Source organism: Erpetoichthys calabaricus, chromosome 17 (genome assembly GCF_900747795.2).
Source record: "Erpetoichthys calabaricus chromosome 17, fErpCal1.3, whole genome shotgun sequence".
Taxonomy (NCBI): domain Eukaryota; kingdom Metazoa; phylum Chordata; class Cladistia; order Polypteriformes; family Polypteridae; genus Erpetoichthys; species Erpetoichthys calabaricus.
Window position 1 is genome coordinate 94,687,763 of NC_041410.2, and position 19,090 is coordinate 94,706,852.

The 19,090-nt window shown below is 48.8% G+C and overlaps 1 protein-coding gene across 1 annotated transcript in view; it reads left to right on the forward strand.

The window, feature by feature from the left end:
- Window positions 1-12,840, forward strand: part of kank2 (KN motif and ankyrin repeat domains 2) — an 86,844-nt gene extending 74,004 nt beyond the window's left edge. Inside the window, exons 7-13 of the mRNA XM_028823867.2 lie at window positions 341-574; window positions 1,223-1,310; window positions 5,109-5,328; window positions 5,604-5,746; window positions 5,837-6,037; window positions 6,985-7,083; window positions 12,122-12,840. Coding sequence (XP_028679700.1) covers window positions 341-574; window positions 1,223-1,310; window positions 5,109-5,328; window positions 5,604-5,746; window positions 5,837-6,037; window positions 6,985-7,083; window positions 12,122-12,175 — 1,039 coding nt within the window. The 3' untranslated portion in view covers window positions 12,176-12,840. The remainder of the gene's footprint in view (window positions 1-340; window positions 575-1,222; window positions 1,311-5,108; window positions 5,329-5,603; window positions 5,747-5,836; window positions 6,038-6,984; window positions 7,084-12,121) is intronic.
- The last annotated feature ends 6,250 nt before the right edge of the window (window positions 12,841-19,090 follow it).

A 19,090-nucleotide genomic window follows, 5' to 3' on the forward strand; every position in this document is an offset into this window, starting at 1 on the left:
TGAAGTGCACTTCACCAGCCCCCTTGGCTGCCTCAAGCAGAGGAGTTTAAGGATTTCAGATTCTTGTTCACGAGTGAGGCAGGAAGGGACCAGGAGACTGGCAGGCAGATCAGAGCGGCGTCCACAGTCAGTCAGTCACTCGGTCACAGTGAAGTTTCTGCTCAGCTCTTGGTTTATGTTCCTATCCTCACTAAGATGACGAATGCCAGTGTGAGTGTAATGAACTGGCATCTCATCAAGGTCATCCCAAGATCCTGAAATGGGAACAGCAGATTTGGGAGGTGGGTTGATGTTAAGGAGCAAACAGCTGCATGTTTACACCCGTGTCTCTGCCCGACAGTTACGAGAGCACGTCCTCCGAATCGAGCTCGACGAGCTCCGAGAATGACAGCTCCGAGAGTGAGTACCACGAAGCCAACGAGAGGCTGCCCGAGTCCCAGCAGTCGGCCGTCAGCGACGAGCCACCAGTACAAGAGCCATCGGCCGCCGGGGCCCCTCAACCGGAGGGGGTCCCCTCTACAGCACAGAGCCCCCCGGAGCAGGCGGAGGCGACGGCAGAAAGCGTGGACAACAGGTACACACGACGAGGGCTGGTAACGCCACCTTGTGGGCAGGGCCGTCTTAACAGCGTTATAGGCCCGCTGGGCAAAGCAGTGCACTGGGGCCCCCTACCTGCACAACCACTCTGTAAGGAGATTAGCGTGGGGCCCATGCATTAAGACGCCCCCTAACTGGCTTGTACTGTTAAGTCGAGGACTGCATGAAACTAACGCAGTGAGCTCTGGACTGAAGGCTGCAGATATGAATCCTGAGAGGGCGACATCACCTACCAGCTCGTATGCCTGTGTTCTTTATACAAAGACCCCAATGTTTCTGCTCAAATCTGTGCTTGTGTAGCACCTTTCATATGGCATTTCTAGAATAATCCACATAACAGGATGGGGGGGGGTGTTTAGCTTGGCAGTGTGTGCCCAGGTGTCCAGCTGCGATGGACAATTCAAGACGGGACCAGTTAGACACCCCACTTCAGCCTGTGCCTGCTCTTTGCAGATTGCCGTACTTTACTTTATCATCTAATTATAAGCTGCTCCCCCAAAGCAGCCTCTGATGAAGAAGTCAGCAGTCCGCACTCATGGGCTCCTCAGGACGGGCCTCGGCCGAGAGGTGATGACAGTATGAACGCTCACCCCAAACCCTTTGTGCTTCTCTTCCCCATCTGTAGGTTCGAGCTCAGTGAGGGTCTGATTGCCGCTTGCATGACGCTACAGAAGTCCCTCGGGGTGCCCAACGCCTTCGGCCAGCAGGACGTGGTAAGAACTGTGCCAACCCAAACGTATCTGTATTCCTTGATAACCACACAGCGGGTACTGCTGCCTTCAGCACTCTTTTTCCCAGCAGCACCCCCTAGAGGACAAAGCCTGCAGAACATTTCCATTGCCCAGCACGGTCTGTGACGAGGTCCACCAACGCTGTGCCACACGAGGCTTTTTCATGAACGGTGCAGCTGGGTGACCTTTGGTTTTGTGACCCAACACAAAAGCAGTCACGATGAAAGGCGCTATATAAAAGCTGTTTATGTTACGTAGATGAGAACAATCAGCTTTAACTGGGCAGCTTTTAAGCATTTAAGGATTTTTTTTTGGTGTGCTCCCCACATACGGGTCCTGAAATGCTGTTTTATATAGCGCCTTTCATTCACAAATTGCCCTTTTAACACACGATGTGGACTTTCAGAGTGAACTGATTTATTTCGGATCACCTGATCAGTACAAGGTGGTCTTCACAAAGGTGAACTTACAGCTGGAATTATTTTATGGTGTCTTTAATTATGGACACTAACTCAAAGGGCTGATCATATATACATTATCACGTTTCTATTTGTAGTGTTAGGGGTCTCCGAGTCCCTCAAGGCCAAGCAGCAAAGGGAGGGGCAAGTTTAGCCCTGCTGGTTTTTTGGTTTTAGTGACCCTTTAAATTATATAGCGCCTTGTATTGCCCAGCACCATCCCACTGCACATTTCACACAGACTGCAGAGCTAACACTGAGCCGTCTTGTAGTTTTCAGTTTACTTCAATCTGATATAGCACCTTCCATAGATGACCCATCCCGGACATTTCATATGTCACTTGTCATTTTAAAGTTACGTTGCCTGTTTGTGCTCCCCCAGTAAAGTTAAAGGGTCTGTTGGTTACCTTGCCAGCTCGTGGTCTTCTTCTAGTTTTCATTTTCTAGAGTATAGTGCCTTTCACAGTGAACACCAAACCAAAACACTTCACGTTACGTTGCCTGTCCATCCATTACCAGCAATTCAGAGTCCTGGGAGGCTGAGGCCCAAGGCAGGAGCCCACCCTGGGTGGGACGCCAGTTTAGGGTGGCACTCTGACATGGCCATCCTCTCTATGGGATGTGGCAGCAAATCAGAGTACCCAGTGAAGAACCGACATAGACACGGGGGGAACAGGCAGACACCTCACGGGACTCCGACGTGGGGCTTTGCAGCAGCAGCAGCATAATGTGGAACTGGTGAAAGCGGATCTTGAGAATTTATCACTTTAATACAATGCATTATATAGCGCCTTTCATGAAGGTTGTCACGCTAACATACTGTGCACTCATATTTTAGCATTACACAGTGAGACATCAACAGGCACTTGAACCTTCAAGCATGGGGGTTTCATATAGATAGATAGATAGATAGATAGATAGATAGATAGATAGATAGATAGATAGATAGATAGATAGATAGATAGATAGATAGATAGATACTTTATTAATCCCTAAGGGGAAATTCCCATACTCCAGCAGCAGCATACTGATAAAAAACAATATTAAATTAAAGAGTAATAACAATGCAGGTATACAGACAGACAGTAACTTTGTATAATGTTAACGTTTACCCCCCCCCGAGTGGAATTTAAGAGTTGCATAGTTTGGGGAGGAACGATCTCCTCAGTCTGTGAGTGGAGCAGGACGGTGACAGCAGTCTGTCGCTGAAGCTGCTCTTCTGTCTGGAGATGATCCTGTTCAGTGGATGCAGTGGATTCTCCATGATTGACAGGAGTCTGCTCAGCGCCCGTCGCTCTGCCACAGATGTCAAACTGTCCAGCTCCATGCCCACAATAGAGCCTGCCTTCTTCACCAGTTTGTCCAGGCATGAGGCGTCCCTCTTCTTTATGCTGCCTCCCCAGCACACCACGGCGTAGAAGAGGGCGCTCGCCACAATCGTCTGATAGAACATCTGCAGCATCGTATTGCAGATGTTGAAGGACGCCAGCCTTCTAAGGAAGTATAGTCGGCTCTGTCTTCTCTTGCACAGAGCATCAGTATTGGCAGTCCAGTCCAGTTTATCATCCAGCTGCACTCCCAGGTATTTATAGGTCTGTACCCTCTGCACACAGTCACCTCTGATGATCACGGGGTCCATGAGGGGCCTGGTTCTCCTGAAATCCACCACCAGCTCCTTGGTTTTGCTGGTGTTCAGTTGTAGGTGATTTGAGTCACACCATTTAACAAAGTCTTTGATTAGGTTCCTATACTCCTCCTAAAGCCCACTCCTGATGCAGCCCACCATAGCAGTGTCGTCAGCGAACTTTTGCACGTGGCAGGACTCCGAGTTGTATTGGAAGTCTGATGTATGTTGGCTGAACAGGACCGGAGAAAGTACAGTCCCCTGCGGCGCTCCTGTGCTGCTAACCACAATGTCAGACCTGCAGTTCCCGAGACTTTTAGCTGATATGATAACACGTTGTGCTTCACCTAGTCAGGATTTGATACGGTGCCTTTGAAAACTGCAACAGCGTTTTCCATGTAAGTCACACGTGACGTCCAACAAGGGCACCGATTCATCAAGGAGCCTCCTTGGCATTGCCAAGGAAGATCAGGTGGATTTCTTTGATTTGCATTTGATATAGCACCTTTCACAGTCAAATGATCACCACATACGTCCGCTTTTTTCTATAAAGAAACAACTTACTGTGAGGGTCACACTGGGAGATGGAAGTACAGTACATGTGTGACCCGAGCTTTCAGCCGATCATGTAGCGCCTTTCATAGCGGCCACTGTCCAGCGTGAAAGCACAAAGAGAGAGACTCACTTCTCGCCACGCGGTCTGATTTTTATATCTGATACTAGGGGGGTTGCCCGCTGCTCCCTTCGCTCGCCAAAATATAACCCCCCCGGGCACTTCGCATCTCTGCCACTCGCGTTGTGAAGAGGGGGGCTGAACGCACCCCAAGGAGACGCAGTTGCTCCTGCGAAACCCCCTCTTACACGGTGATACAATGGGAAACAACAGTTTCTTTTGTTTGTTTTCCTCCTCTTTGCTCGATCAGCTGCTGGTGCTGCCGTGCCACGTGATCTTCATCTCGAACATTTCAAAGCCTGTACAGCAGCTGTCCTACTCTTTGTCTTTTATTTCCGGCCCCGGGTGGGCATGGTTAAATCTCTTTGCACAAAGTCTTGTTTCGCCGGGCGTGAGTTCTTGATATTTTTTAGTTTATACTTTAAAAACAGAATAAGAATCTGAAAATCTAACAACATCACATTAAAGTTCGATAAATTCTGAGAAGAATGATACCAGACATATATATGTAGGTTTTAAAGTAAGCCAGCTTTAACGTGACAAAAATGTGACATAAAATCGTTGCACAAAATTGTTGCACTTTCAGGCTTAGGATTTTATATCTAGAGAGTAGATAAACAGCCTTCATTTAATATAGCGCCTTTCTATAGGCACTGCTACAGAGGGGACTTCCTTCTAATGCCCTTTTTTTGCAGCTTGGCTTCTCACCCAGGGAAGCATCTGTGGGAACAGAACTGGCACAGTTTGAAGCCATATCGTAACACCAGACATGTCATTTTATAATCGGGGTCACTCAGTGACATTTGACCCATAGGTGGTCCCACTCAGTTTAGAGGGTCTGTTTGGTTGTTCCTCCCACATGCGCTTTGGCTCACTGTAGGTAAGGATGCCCAGCACTAGACTGGCGCCCCTCACATGACCCCATATTGGATAAGGAGGTTCAGAAATTTAACAGATTTCCGGTTTTGGGACTCAGCAGCCAAGCCGTGAACATGTCTGTCTTTTTATTGTTCCCCCCCCCTTAGAGACTGGCTTACACTACGGTGCTACAGGAGTGGCTGCGGGTCTCCTGTCACAAGGCGGCCGACCCCAAGGTGGTGTGCCACTACATGACGGTTTTCAAGGCCATGTCGCCACAGCTGCTGGAGTTCATCGTCAACATGGCTGACGGCAACGGCAACACAGCTCTGCACTACACGGTGTCGCACTCCAACTTTCCCATCGTCAAGCTGCTGCTGGACACAGGTAACTGGTGGGCGTCTTGTCGGGAGGATCATTCACAGTCGTGTCCATTTGGTCCTTTGCTGAAAAAAAGGAAAGTGTCCACAAGGGACGTCATCAGCAAGCATCACCACCAATGATGCCACACACTGCCACCTGTCTGTGTGGCTGACTCTCCCAGTGAGAGAATAAGAGAACGTGTATGAGCTCACTGCTGCCCCACCGTGGATGTAGCGGGTATTACAGGACTTGCATACCCATCGCCTGCTCACAGATTGCCACCCTGCTTCTTTCCTCAGGCCTCTGCACGGCAGACAAGCAGAACAAGGCCGGCTACACCCCCATCATGCTGACAGCACTGGCCGCCTTCCGCTCGGACAGCGACCTCGAAACGGTCATGCAGCTTCTGAGGATGGGGGAGGTCAACGCGAAGGCCAGTCAGGTGACATATCCTGCCGCCCACCTCCGCCATTGCCTGGCATTTGAGTCTCTACATTGACCACCGATCGTCTTCTCTTCTGTTTCTCTGTAGGCCGGACAGACAGCTCTGATGCTAGCGGTCAGTCATGGCCGCATTGACATGGTCCGCGCCCTGCTGGCCTGTGGCGCAGACGTCAACCTACAGGACGATGATGGCTCCACTGCCCTGATGTGTGCCTGTGAGCACGGCCACGTGGAGATTGTCAAGCTTCTCCTGGCCGTGCCAGGCTGCGATGCCACTCTCACAGACAACGTAAGTGTTACATGCAGCAGACTGTCAGGGCTCAGCGGTATGAGGGGACGTCAAGTGACCACCCGTTATGGTAGCGGTGTGACGACTGTAGTAATGGTCATTTAGAGTCAAAGGACAGCACCAGCGCTTCATTAGTCACGGTGGTCATTGTGGTCAAGTCCAGTTTGCCATTGGTGTGTATGGTCAGCATCAATCTGTGACTGCAGTCAATGGTCATTTCGAGTTCACGGGCTGGCATCAGCGCTTCATTAGTGACAGTGGGCATCTGAAGCTGCCCACTGTGGTCCGCACTAGCTGGCCATTATGGCAAATGTTTGGTAACAAATGACAACCTGTGGGTCACCAGAGTTGCCCCTTATTGTTAGTAGACCATCATTACAGTGGGCGACCTTCATTAGTTTGCTATTACAGCTGGTGTTTGAGTCCAGAGTATGGAGGTCAACACCACCAGTGGTCAGTACTGGTCAAACATAATTGTCACATTAATTAAGTGGGCCTAGCCCACCATTCTGGTCACTGGTCAGCTCTCATCTTCCATTATGGCCAGTGGACAGTGAGCAGCTTTTGACAGTCCACCCAGCTGTAAGTACTGGTCAGCCCTCATAGTCAGCGGTCAGTCAGTGGCCATCAGCAGGAAGTGATCGGTGCCAGTTGACTGTAAGACCCGTTAACCACAACAAACAATGTGCCAGCACAGGCAGTGGTCAGCAGTAGCCCACCATTCCAGTCAGTTCAGCTTGCTGAGTCAATCATTGTGCCCGTTATACTTGGTGCCCCTTTGCCAGTCACTGACTCAGATAGAGGGCAGGGGGCACCAGGCACAGAGTGGAGTGTGTGACCGAGGGGGATAGAGAGAGAGAGAGAGAGAGATGGGGGGGGGGGCACGCTACTGTTAAGGTCCAGAGTGGACTTGTCACTGACCTCTCCTCTGTCCATCTTGTCTCTAGGATGGCAGCACTGCTCTCTCCATCGCCCTGGAGGCCAGCCAGAATGACATCGCTGTCCTGCTTTACGCCCATCTCAACTTCGCTAAGCCACCGTCTCCGGTAAGTTGGCATCGCCATGGCCGCTTCTAATGGACGGGATAAGCAGTTTGTGGTGGGGGGGGGGCAGGGTGGGCTTTTTTTTTGTGATGTGGTTGTTCCACCAGAAACTGCAGGTGTGACTTCCGACATGTGGCCCGGCCCCCTCCGCTCTGTGCCTTCACCTTTCATTTATAGCGCCTTTGCATCACACTGCTGCCCTCTTCTGGTTCTGTGCATGTTGTGGGGTGGTCTATCTCAGCACACGGGGGGGGGGGAGGGATGGGGTGGAACAGGGATTTTGAGGTAAGGCGTGAAGTGCTCATTTATACTGGCGCCAAAGAGAGGCGACGTGTCGCGTGTTGATTAACGCTGGCAAGTAAGAAGTTCATTGAACTCTAAAAGTGACACAAAACACTCAATATACCTACGAATGGCTAATTTACACCCAAAGGGACACGAGAGCTTTGACAGGGCCAATGCTGCACCGCAGGGGAGACGGTTTTCACTGGGCGAAGCGGGGGTCCATGTCCAGCTACGGCCATTTAACATTCGAACCAGGTCTAACCAGACTAACCCGTCCATCCTAACACTGCACTCGCTTTATGGTTACTGGTGCTCTCCGAATACGACACGGTGGCATTCTGGGACAGCCGGAGATGGCATTTACTGCACCTTCAAAGGCGAAGAAAAAAGAATAATTCATACGATTAACACACGATGGGAGAAATCAAAAAGTGAATGACACACGTGCTTTTATATGATGACATCACTGAATGGGGAGGGGCTGACGGCTGGCCACGCCCACACACGTCCCTACCCCTTCAGGCATTCCACAGCAAGTCCTGAGTGGAGGCAAAGCCATTGACCTGTTTAGGTGGGCCATTGCCCCCTGAAAACACACACAGTGCGCTGAATACACTGAAGATTTTCTTAATCCTTCTGAAAGTCAAATAAATAAACAAATAAATATTAAGTTTCTGGGAAAAGCCAAATAAAGTGCTATTGATTTTATAGTGCCTTTCATATCTGTCTAGCTAGTCTTATTTTATACAGTGCCTTTCATATCTATCATCTATACTACCTTACATGTCTGTTATATAGTGCCTTTCCTAACTATCTACTTATTGTATAGTGCCTTTTCTATCTATCTGTTATATAGCGTCTTTCACTACTACCTCTCTCTCTTTCTGTTTTTGAGCTGCTGCTGCCTTTGGGCCGAGTTCTCCCCGTGGGGTCTCCAGCTTGCCATTTTATCTTCTGTGTACCACCTGAGGTGTTTGTGCAGCCCACTGCTCTCCGACATTTCTGGTGGTCCACTTCCTATTCTCTGCTCAGTACTGACACAGGCCCAGGTGTCCCGAGATGTGCTGGCTGCCCGGCTCTGTGGCTGCCACCTTCTTCTTCTTCTTCACAGACTCTAAAACGTTTTTGTAACGTCACAGGCAGCTCCTGGTGTTTTGGGGTGGGTGGGGGGGGGCTCTCGGATTGGTTACTATTATGGGATGGTCATCTCCTGTTGACCTGTTCAGCATTTGAGGGTTTGGTCTTCATGCCCCTCTCTGTCCCTCTCTTTGTATTTTATTGCTGTGTTGATGTTGTTTAGCTACAGTAAGTACTTGGCAGCCTTTGTGGTTATAAAGCCCCCGCACTGAACTTAATGTCTCAGATCCCCCTGAATGCGTTACAGAGGGTGACCTTTGGAGAGGGTCCAAGATAAAAGAAACAGCGGCAGACATCACAAGACCCCAATCTGGAAGCGAGGATTCATTTTTAACTGTAAGATTGTGGACCCTCTGAGTTTCAAGTGTCCCCCTTCTTCTTCTTCTTTCAGCTGCTCCCGTTAGGGGGTGCCACAGCGGATCATCTTCTTCCATATCTTCCTGTCCTCTCCATGTTGCTCTGTCACCCCCATCACCTGCATGTCCTCTCTCACCACATCCATAAACCTTCTCTTAGGCCTTCCTCTTCTCCTCTTGCCAGACAGCTCTATTCTTAGCATCCTTTTCCCAATATACCCAGCATCTCTCCTCTGCACATGTCCAAACCAACGCAATCTCACCTCTCTGACTTTGTCTCCCAACCGTCCAACTTGAGCTGACCCTCTAATGTTCTCATTTCTATTCCTGTCCATCCTCGTCACACCCAATGCAAATCTTAACATCTTTAACTCTGCCACCTCCACCTCCGTCTCCTGTGCCACCTTCTCCAGCCCATTTTACACAGCTGGTCTCAGTGCCGTCCTGTAGACCTTCCCTTTCACTCTCGCTGATACCCATCAGTCACAAATCACTCCTGACACTCTTCTCCACCCACTCCACCCTGCCTGCACTCTCTTCTTCACCTCTCTTCCACAATCCCCATTACTCTGTACTGTTGATCCCAAGTATTTCAACTCATCCACCTTCACCAACTCTACTCCTTACATCCTCACCATTCCACTGACCTCCCTCTCATTTACACACATGTATTCTGTCTTGGTGGTCCTACTGACCTTCATTCCTCTCCTCTCATATCTCCACCTCTCCAGGGTCTCCTCAACTTGCTCCCTACTCTCACTACAGATCACAATGTCATCAGCAAACATCACAGTCCATGGGGACTCCTGTCTAATCTCGTCTGTTAACCTGTCCATCACCATTGCAAATAAGAAAGGGCTCAGAGCCGATCCCTGATGTAATCCCACCTCCGTCGTTAATACCACAGACCTCACCACAGTCACACTTCCCTCGTACATATCCTGTACCACTCTTATGTACTTCTCTGCCACTCCCGACTTCCTCATACAATACCAGCAGCTGCTCTCGAACCCCCCTGTCATATGCTTTCTCCAGGTCCACAAAGATGCAATGCAACTCCTTCTGGCCTTCTCTAAACTTCTCCATCAACACCCTCAGAGCAAACATTGCATCTGTGGTGCTCTTTCTTAGCATGAAACCATCCTGCTGCTCACTAATCATCACCTCACTTCTTAACTGAGCCTCCACTACTCTTTTCCATAACTTCATGCTGTGGCTCATCAGTTTTATCCCCCTGTAGTTACTGCAGTCCTACACATCCCCCTTATTCTTAAATATCGGCACCAGTACACTTCTTCTCTACTCCTCAGGCATCCTGTCACTTTCCGAGATTCCATTAAACAATCTAGTCAGAAACTCCACTGCCATCTCTCCTAAACACCTCCATGCTTCCACAGGTATGTCATCTGGACCAACAGCTTTTCCATTCTTCATCCTCTTCATCGCTGTCCTTACTTCCTCCTTGCTAATCCGTTGCACTTCCTGATTCGCTATCTCCACATCATCCAGCCTCTTCTCTGTCTCGTTCTCTTCATTCATCAGCCTCTCAAAGTCCTCTTTCCATCTGCTCAACACACTCTCCTCGCTTGTGAGTATGTTTCCATCTTTATCCTTTATCACCCTAACCTGCTGCATATCTTTCCCACCTCGGCCCCCCTCTGTGTAGCCCACTGGTCCTCCCTCTTTAGTGTCCAACCTCTCATACAACTCATCATATGGCTTTTCTTTAGCCTTCACCACCTCTCTCTTCACCTTACGCCTTATCTCCTTGTACTCTTGTCTACTTTCTGCATCTCTCTGACTATCCCACTTCTTCTTTACCATCCTCTTCCTCTGTATATCCTCTCCTGTACTTACCCATTCCACCACCAGGTTTCCTTTTCCTCCTTCCTCTGTCCAGATATCACGCCAAGCACCCTTCATGCTGTCACCCTTACTACATCTGCTGTAGTTTCCCAACTGTCTGGTAACTCTTCATTGCCACCCAGTTCCCGTCTCACCTCCTCCCTAAACTCAACCTTGCCGTCTTCCTTTTTCAACTTCCACCATTTGATCCTTGGCTCTGCCCTCACTCTCTTCCTCTTCTTGATCATTCTACAGACCACCATCCTATGTTGCTTAACTACACTTTCCCCTGCCACTACTTTGCAGTCTTCAATCTCCTTCAGATTGACTCTTCTGCATAGGATGTCATCTACCTGTGTGCATCTTCCTCCACTCTTGTACGTCACCCTATGTTCCTCCCTCTTCTTAAAATACGTATTCACCACAGCCGTGTCCATCCTTTTGGAAAAATCCACTATCCTCTGACCTTCTTCATTCCTCTCCTTGACACCATACCTACCCATCACCTCCTCGTGTCTTCTGTTCCCATCACCAACATGTCCATTGAAATCCTCTCCAGTCACCACTTTCTGTCCCTTGGGTACGCTGTTCATCACTTCATCCAACTCACTCCAAAAATCTTCTTTCTCACCCATTGCACACCCAGCCTGTGGTGCATACACACTAACAACATTCATCATCACACCTCCAATTTCCAGCTTCAGAATCCTCACTCTGCCTGACACTCTTGTCACCCCCAGGACACTCTTGACATGCTGTTCCTTCAGAATAACTTCTACTCCATTTCTCCTCCCATCCACACCATGACAGGACAATTTGAACCCCCTTCCGATCCACTCGCATAAAGAGACAAATAATAACTGACGTGGTGGTGGTCCTGAGGTGCACGAGGGTCGTGTGTCACTATGTGTGTTTGATGCAGCGGTGGTCTCTGCCATAGGAAGGTTCAGTGGTCACTGTGCAGTTAATGGGCTCACTGCTTTGCCACTCTTCAGCCTGGTAGTGCGGGGCATGCGGGGCTCTGAAGTGGCTACCAGAGGGCAGAGGAGTAGAAACGCGGTGGCCGAGGTGGACTGCAGTAGGTGACGGTGGCGGTGGCTGAGCACCAGGGACTCTCTGAGCCGTTCTGGTGACACGCTGGGGGGTCTTCCTGTTCTGAGAGGTGCAGCCCCTCTGTGACGCGATGACAGACTCTGTTGGGGGAGTCGCGCCATCTTCAGGCTCCTTTCTCGGCCATCGCTGCCGTGTTTGTTGCACGCTTCACACCCACAGCCGACAACCTCAGCATCGGCAGTTAGCCCAACAAATCACATGAAGACCACCGAGAGAATAGAAACTGGGGGTCCGAGTCCTAATCCTGCCCACTGCATTATAAAATGTCACAAGAACCTTTTTCTTTTTTTTTTTTTTTCTTTAAGGTAACCCAGAAAGCCATCCAGTTCGGGACATCCCCCCCATCAGACTCCAAGTGAGCAGCCATCGGCCCCTGAAGACGGACCCTGCTGCGCTGCCCACTCGCCTCACTTGCACGACGTCTGCTCAGCAGCTTCACCACATTTCCTTCATAACTGCCTCGGTGACCCGACCACCAGCAGAGACCACCGACACACGTGGGCACAGCAATAACACACGGAGAAACCGAAGCCAGGATGCCCACCGCAGTGTTGCTCATGCCAGCCTCCCGTTACACTTCGGTCTGTCGGGGGGCGCCCCATTCTGTCGGTCCGTCTTCATTCTAAATGACCCCTCAGACAGGCGGCACCTTAACAAGTCGTCCATCACTTCGGGCTTTGCCTGGGTCGGCCAACCGGCCTGGGCGCCTCGTGTGAGCTGTAACAGCCCCCCCCAAACCCCCACCTCTTTGGTTTCAAGAATGTACTCGAGAAGAAATCCTACAGCAGTAGATTAATAAGACGATGTCTGCTTTGTTTTATTGTGTTAAACGCAAATCCACAATCTTGTTTTCTATAACTTTTGAGATGCAATCCTCCGACGTTTTCTACGAATGCCAGTCCGCGTATTTTGAGATTGGGACGCCTGTGTAATCGGATCACTTTATATTTGGATTATTTAACTCTCTCTATATTTTTAGCATGTTATTAAGTTTTTAATATATATCAATTATATAAATATATATGTTACACAAACTGTGTTGGTATTTGTTGTATAATTTTGATGTGTTATTGCAATTTTTACTTAGAGGGTCTTCCAAAATGAACCTGCAGAAGCGCCTTTCAGAAACACGAGATGACCTGGCAGATTCACTTTGCTTGTTCGTAATATAAACTCACAGTCCCAACATAAAGCCCACCTACAGAAACACACAGGTGGGCACTGCCACCACGTTCTGCCATTTGATTTTTTTTTTTGTCCCTGCGCAGCACCAGCTCCACCCAATCACAAATGGCGGCCGTTTGCCCGTCACAAGCTGCAGCTCCTCAGTGTCGCCCCTGATGCCCCATCTGTGCCCCTCAGCTCCTGTGCCCCTAGGAAGGCTTCGCTTCTGTAATCGACTTCCCAGTTAAAACTAAGCCTTTAATTGAGAGGCGACCCGTTGGTCAACTGCAGGAATGGGTTCGTTTAGCTCAGGGTCCTGGCTCTTTAGAGTAAACGCGGTCATTGATGCTTAAAACAGGACGGCATGGGACGGGAGTGCAAAACAAAACAGCCCTAAAGAGTCTCATCCTGCGGGTGAATCGACACAGCCACAAACATTTAAAGCTGGCACGACGGGCTTCCAAATAAAACCAAACGCGTCATCCCCGGTGTTCTGTGGGCCGTTGTGGACACTCGCGATTCGAGCCTCTCGGCATCAGGAGTCACGTCACTGCGGGGAGCTCGGGTCTCCACCTTCTGCTCCATCACACTGGACATCGAGTCAGAACCTGCAGGCAGTGAGCATCCAGCACACAGAGGTCATCCACATCTGCACTGACATCTAATATCTAAATCTCAACATATTTATACAAATAGTTTTAGAAAAAAGGAAAGTCAATATGCAAATGAAAAACCTCCAACGCTGGATCTGTGTAAATGCTGCCCTCTTGTGGTCTCATAGACAATTTCAATGAAACCTTTTCTTAAATTTTTGAATCCTTTTCCAGTCTTTTTCAACATGGAGGCTGTTAAGGCTCATTTCAGGCAATCGTAGCCTCTGCTGTTTGCGTTTCCATGTGCTGATTTTCTCTTGAAGAGATTTGGCTGGCTGGTGAGGGGGGCACCACGGTGGTATGGGACATGAGAAGGACCTGTCATGAGGTGTGGAGAGGTCGGTGGTGGCGCACCTGGCAATGAGAGGTTATTGTCATACAGCAGTCTGAACAGACAGTGACCACTAGGGGCAGTAGATCATGTTCTGTTAGTTATTTTCAAGAAGATATATGTATTATTATGGGATTTCATCATAATGTATTGCTTTTTATTAACTTGGGGTTCCATTTAGTATGTAATATCAATTGGTTATAGAGGACTGAGGGCGCGTTAATTTCATTTCTAAGTATATCACAATTCTGAAAACAAAACCTCCAAATATTATCCCAATACAAACAATTTGTACAATTCAAAAACAGTGTAGTTTATTTATGAGAGGGCGCTGAGCCGTCACCTATGGCCATGAACTGTGTTTATTGACCGAAGCAGTAGATCGCAGATACGAGCGGTGAAAACGAGTTTCAGGGTTTCTGGGCTCAGCCTTCCAGAAGGGGTGAGGAGCGCAGACGAGGATGCCTTCTGGACGCCGGCCTGGGGAGATGTTTCTGCCAACCAGGAGGGGACCTCGGGTTAGACCAAGGCTGGGTGGGAATGAGTCGGGGTCCCCCTGGGGGATTTGGAGCAGGTGGCAGGAAAAGAGAATTCTGGGTGTATTTGCTTAGACTGTTGCCCCAATGACCCAGACCAGATTCGCTGCAGAAAATCAAAGAGCGGGTGGATAATTTTACCCCGTTATTTCTCAGTGATCACATGTAGGCTACGTAGTGTAGTAACCACTGACATACGACATTGATTGCTGTGCTCTGATGACTAACAAACACACACTGGGGCTAACGTAGAGTCGACAGTTCACCTAACCTGTACGTCTTTGGACATTGGGAGGAAACCGCAGCTCCAGGACTACCAGAAGCAAACTACGCAGGTCACGGGAAGAACAAGCAAATTAGTGGGAGGCAGCAGCGCAACCACTGCGCCGGCGTGCTGTCTTGTCAGCCCGGATGTCACATTTTAAAATGCTGATATCACAATTAGGAAACTTAATATCAATTTTTAAAACGCCGATATCTTGTCATTATCAAATTTCAAAGACCTACAATATCAGAAATTTGAATTTTGATGTCAAGAAAGACGATTCAATTCTGAAAAGGCTTCCCATACGCGAATCCCGTTGTCTACCCAACGGCAGATAACAGGCAGATTTCTCCACCTCCTCTAAATCCTATTGGATAGTCTTAGCAGCCTATCGGGTTCTAGTACTGGGCGGTGTAGTCCCGCCTCCTCTTCGCCCATTGGGTGCAGTCAGATTATGTGGAAAATTAGTGGAAAACGGGCTCACCTGTGCGGGGGGCGCCGCCTTCGACCTTTCACGCTGGCCGGTCAGACGAAACGCTAGGAGTTGTTTTGTTTTTGTTATGAACGTTAGTGGTTTTACAAAATTATTAAAGTTTAGTTGAGGAGAGGCGGCTGGGACCTGCTTATTTTTTCTAATTTTTAAACCTAACCCAGAAGAAAGAAGAATTCGGGTCACGTCAGCAACGCGAAACAGGTAATTGTTGTTATTATTATTATTATTATTTGTATTATTACAGTAAGTGCGCCTGTGCTACTGTGGTTGTTGAAGCTAACAGAAGGCGCTCATCCGAATGAGCCGTCAGCACGGAAGGTTAGGTGACAGGTGACAGGTGACAACACACGCAGAGCTGCAACTGAGCAGAAAAATGTAAAACTGGAACAAGTGGACAAATGTCGAGTCTTCTGACTGGCACGCATTGTTTCATTTACTTTGACGTGTGTGATGTGCATGTCGTTTAGTTTTGAGGTGAGGTATCTGCGTACCCATTGTGTTAGTAAGGAAGGCTTCTATTTGGTAACGAAGCCGAAGTTTTAAATTCAAAGTTATAATCGTGATGACGCTGCCAAGAAGACAGGTGTGTGACACACTGACACAGTGGACAGGTCGAGCTGTTAGATCTCGAGTTGTATTTCTGAAGTGATCTTTCCAGATTCCAGTAACCCTGCTGTGCTCTGCGAGACACTTAAGGCGGGTTTCTACCCACAGTTCCCAATTTGGTATACAGGGGCAGAGGCCGAGGTCACTTACTGACTTAAAACTGTAGTTCATTTATTGTTACAAGGTAATAATCCAATCGACATGCGACATCTCCCGTTTTGAGGCCCCACACCGAAGGGGAGGCCAGTCACCACGAACTGGGACTCCTCGATTGAGCTCACCGCTCGTCTTTAGATTTGTGAAGCACAACACCAAGTTAAAGGAAGGACGTGTGGACTGCACTCGAATCACACGGTGTGTTCGAGTCAAGGCCCCCATGAGCTCTGCCTCCTTCGAGATGCACTGGACTTGTTTCTGTTCAGGTTGCTTCGCCGCGTTAGGAGCCTTAAATAACGGGACTGTTTAGAATGTGAATATGTTTAAGTGACTGTTTTATTTGAATGGGTCTCATGGATGGGAAACAATGTTTAAAATGCTGCACATTCGTGATAAAACCGCTGTTGACGTAAATAACCATTTTATAGCCCACTCCCCCCACATGCTCTAGTGCCTTTGTTCGTTCGTGCGTGCCAGTGGCCCGGAAAACGTAACAGTATGGTACACTCATGCGCTAGCCCGTCTATGACTTCGGCTTCAGTTGTTCCCCTCCTAAGGTTAGTTCAGCAGGGGGCGTTTCTATGTCAAAGTTTAATTGGAAGTTAGCGCAGAAAGGGGCGTTTCTGTACGTCTATCTGCGAAGCCTATTGGAGATTCTAGTAACAGGCGTTTCTTTCCGTTCGCTTCTAAATTCTATTGGATATTTGACTAATGGGCGTTTCTGCTCCGCCTCTTTTAGCTGTCAGTAAAACGCTGACTGCGCCACCTCCCACATGCTCTTAAGCGGGGAATGAAAAGGCGAAAAAGAGCGAAACGCTAGGATTTAAGCAAATGTTTGAATCGGGCTGCTGCTGCTGTTTGTTTTACAAAAACATTATAATGACTAAGTAAAGAAGGAGGAGATGATTAACAAGTAGTGAGCTGGAGGTCCTGTATTGTCAATTAATCATAAATCATATTGAAGAGAAGAACAAGAAATTTGACAAACGAGAGAACACTCAGTCCATCAAGCGCATTTGTTTAGGTTTTCCAGTACTGTATATATATTTATTTAGTGTTTTATGTGGATATAATTTTGTATCTAAGATTGTATATTCCCTGTTGCTTTTTCTGAATTCCTTTAAACGCTCTTTGAACATGGGAAAGGCGCTACATAATTAAAATGTACTATTATAATTTTTATAGTTTTTATTTACCCCACTTTACAAATGCATAATGCTCAGTTTTCATATTATGACTGACTATTAAAAGTAAGTGTTGGTTTCTGTTTTTCCTTCTTTTGCAGGTCATATTTTCTGAGGATGGTAAGAAGGGGGATTCGAACCCGCTGCCCGTTTTATCTCGGCTGCTGGATCTGAAGGCGTTTATCGTAAAGAGCTACTCTGTGAGGCCGTTTCGCGGCGGAGTTTCAGCACTTTTAACAACTCGCCTCTCCGTTCACCTGTCAAATAAAATGGTCTTTCTGGTCTTCATTCATCTGAGTGGGTCCTCCTCGACTCGGGGCGCCCCTTCTGTGGTCGGTCTCGATCGCGGGGCCGACTCGGTGTTGGCTCTTGGGGTCGTTTGCTTATCTCGCTAGGCCACCACGGGGGTCCCCTTTAGGAGAAGGGTCTAGAAATCATTTATACCGTTAATTCTCCGGTGGCCACGCAAATATAAAGAGGCTGTTTCCTATTTCAGTTGCTGCTATGATTTGGGGGGCAGACTCGAACCCGCACTCTTCTACGTTGCATGAGCGGTCTAACGGGTTGAGCTACCGAGTCTGCTTGGCGAGTACGCCGACCAGACGCATTTAATGTTAGCGAGAGGCCTGCGGACCCGTTAAATAAATGGCACGGCCCCTTATCCCTGCTGGAGAGGACGGTGCTCGAACCCTGCACCTTCTCCCGAGAGATCTGAATCGGCTCGTTTAGCTCGGTGAGCTAACTCTCCTGTTGTGTGACTCACGAAATCTCCTATATCATTGACAGAGTGGAGGGCGCTAGAAATAAACGGACATTTTGCACTTTCGGCGGTTGGTCGTCTCGATCGCGGGGCCGACTGGGTCTTGGCTGCTGGAGTCGCCGGTTTGTTTCGCTAGGCCACCACGGGGGTCCCCTTTAGGAGAAGAGTATAGAAATCTTTTATACCGTTAACTCGTCGGTGGCCACAGCAAATAAAGAGACGGCTTTTTATTGTAGTTGCTGCTATGATTTGGAGACAGACTCGGACTCGAACCCGCACTCTTCTACGTTACATGAGCGGTCCAACGGGTTGAGCTACCGAGTCAGCTTAGTGAGTACGCCGACCAGACGCATTTAATGTTAGCGACAGGCCTGCGGGCCCCTTAAATAAATGGCGTGGCCCCTTAATACGTTTGGAGAGGACGGCGCTCGAACCCTGAGCCTCCGCTTGTAGGCTGACTCGGCTCGTCTATCTCGGTGAGCTAACCCACCGGGGTGGACGTCATCAGAAATCTGTTAGATCATTGACAGAATTGGGGGGGGCGCTGCAAATAAATGGACACTTTACATGTTATGTCAGGTGAATCCTACGGGCCGCCTTCGGCTCGGATCTGCCCCTTTAACCGGGGTGGTCGCTCTCTTTTCACTATAAACTAATTTTATTGCCAACCCCTTCTAATAAAGAGACCGCATTCTCTATTAACACCCGGGCTGGGATCCGAACTCGCGCACCGGTGGGTTATATCAACGGTCTACCCGGTTGAGCTACCGCAACGGAGTCGGCAATCTGACGGTCAGTCGTACTTTATACCAGCGACTGGTCAGCGGACCCCTTAAATACATGAGACTGGCCGGTGTTGTAGTGGGTGGGTTGAATTAGCCCGTTTACCGGGGGGAGCTCATTCACTGTTGCGATGTCTTTAATATCATTGGAAGTCGGAGTGCACTGCATGTAAACTGGCAATTAAGAAATAATTTGAAGTATGGGGGCTTGCCTTTCGAAAGGGGGCGCTTATCCTCCTGAGCTCCTCGCCCACATCTCCTAAGTGACGGGCGACACCGGACGACTCAAAGGGCGCTCGTTACGATTTGTTCATGTAAACCGAACAGCGACGGCAGACAGAGGT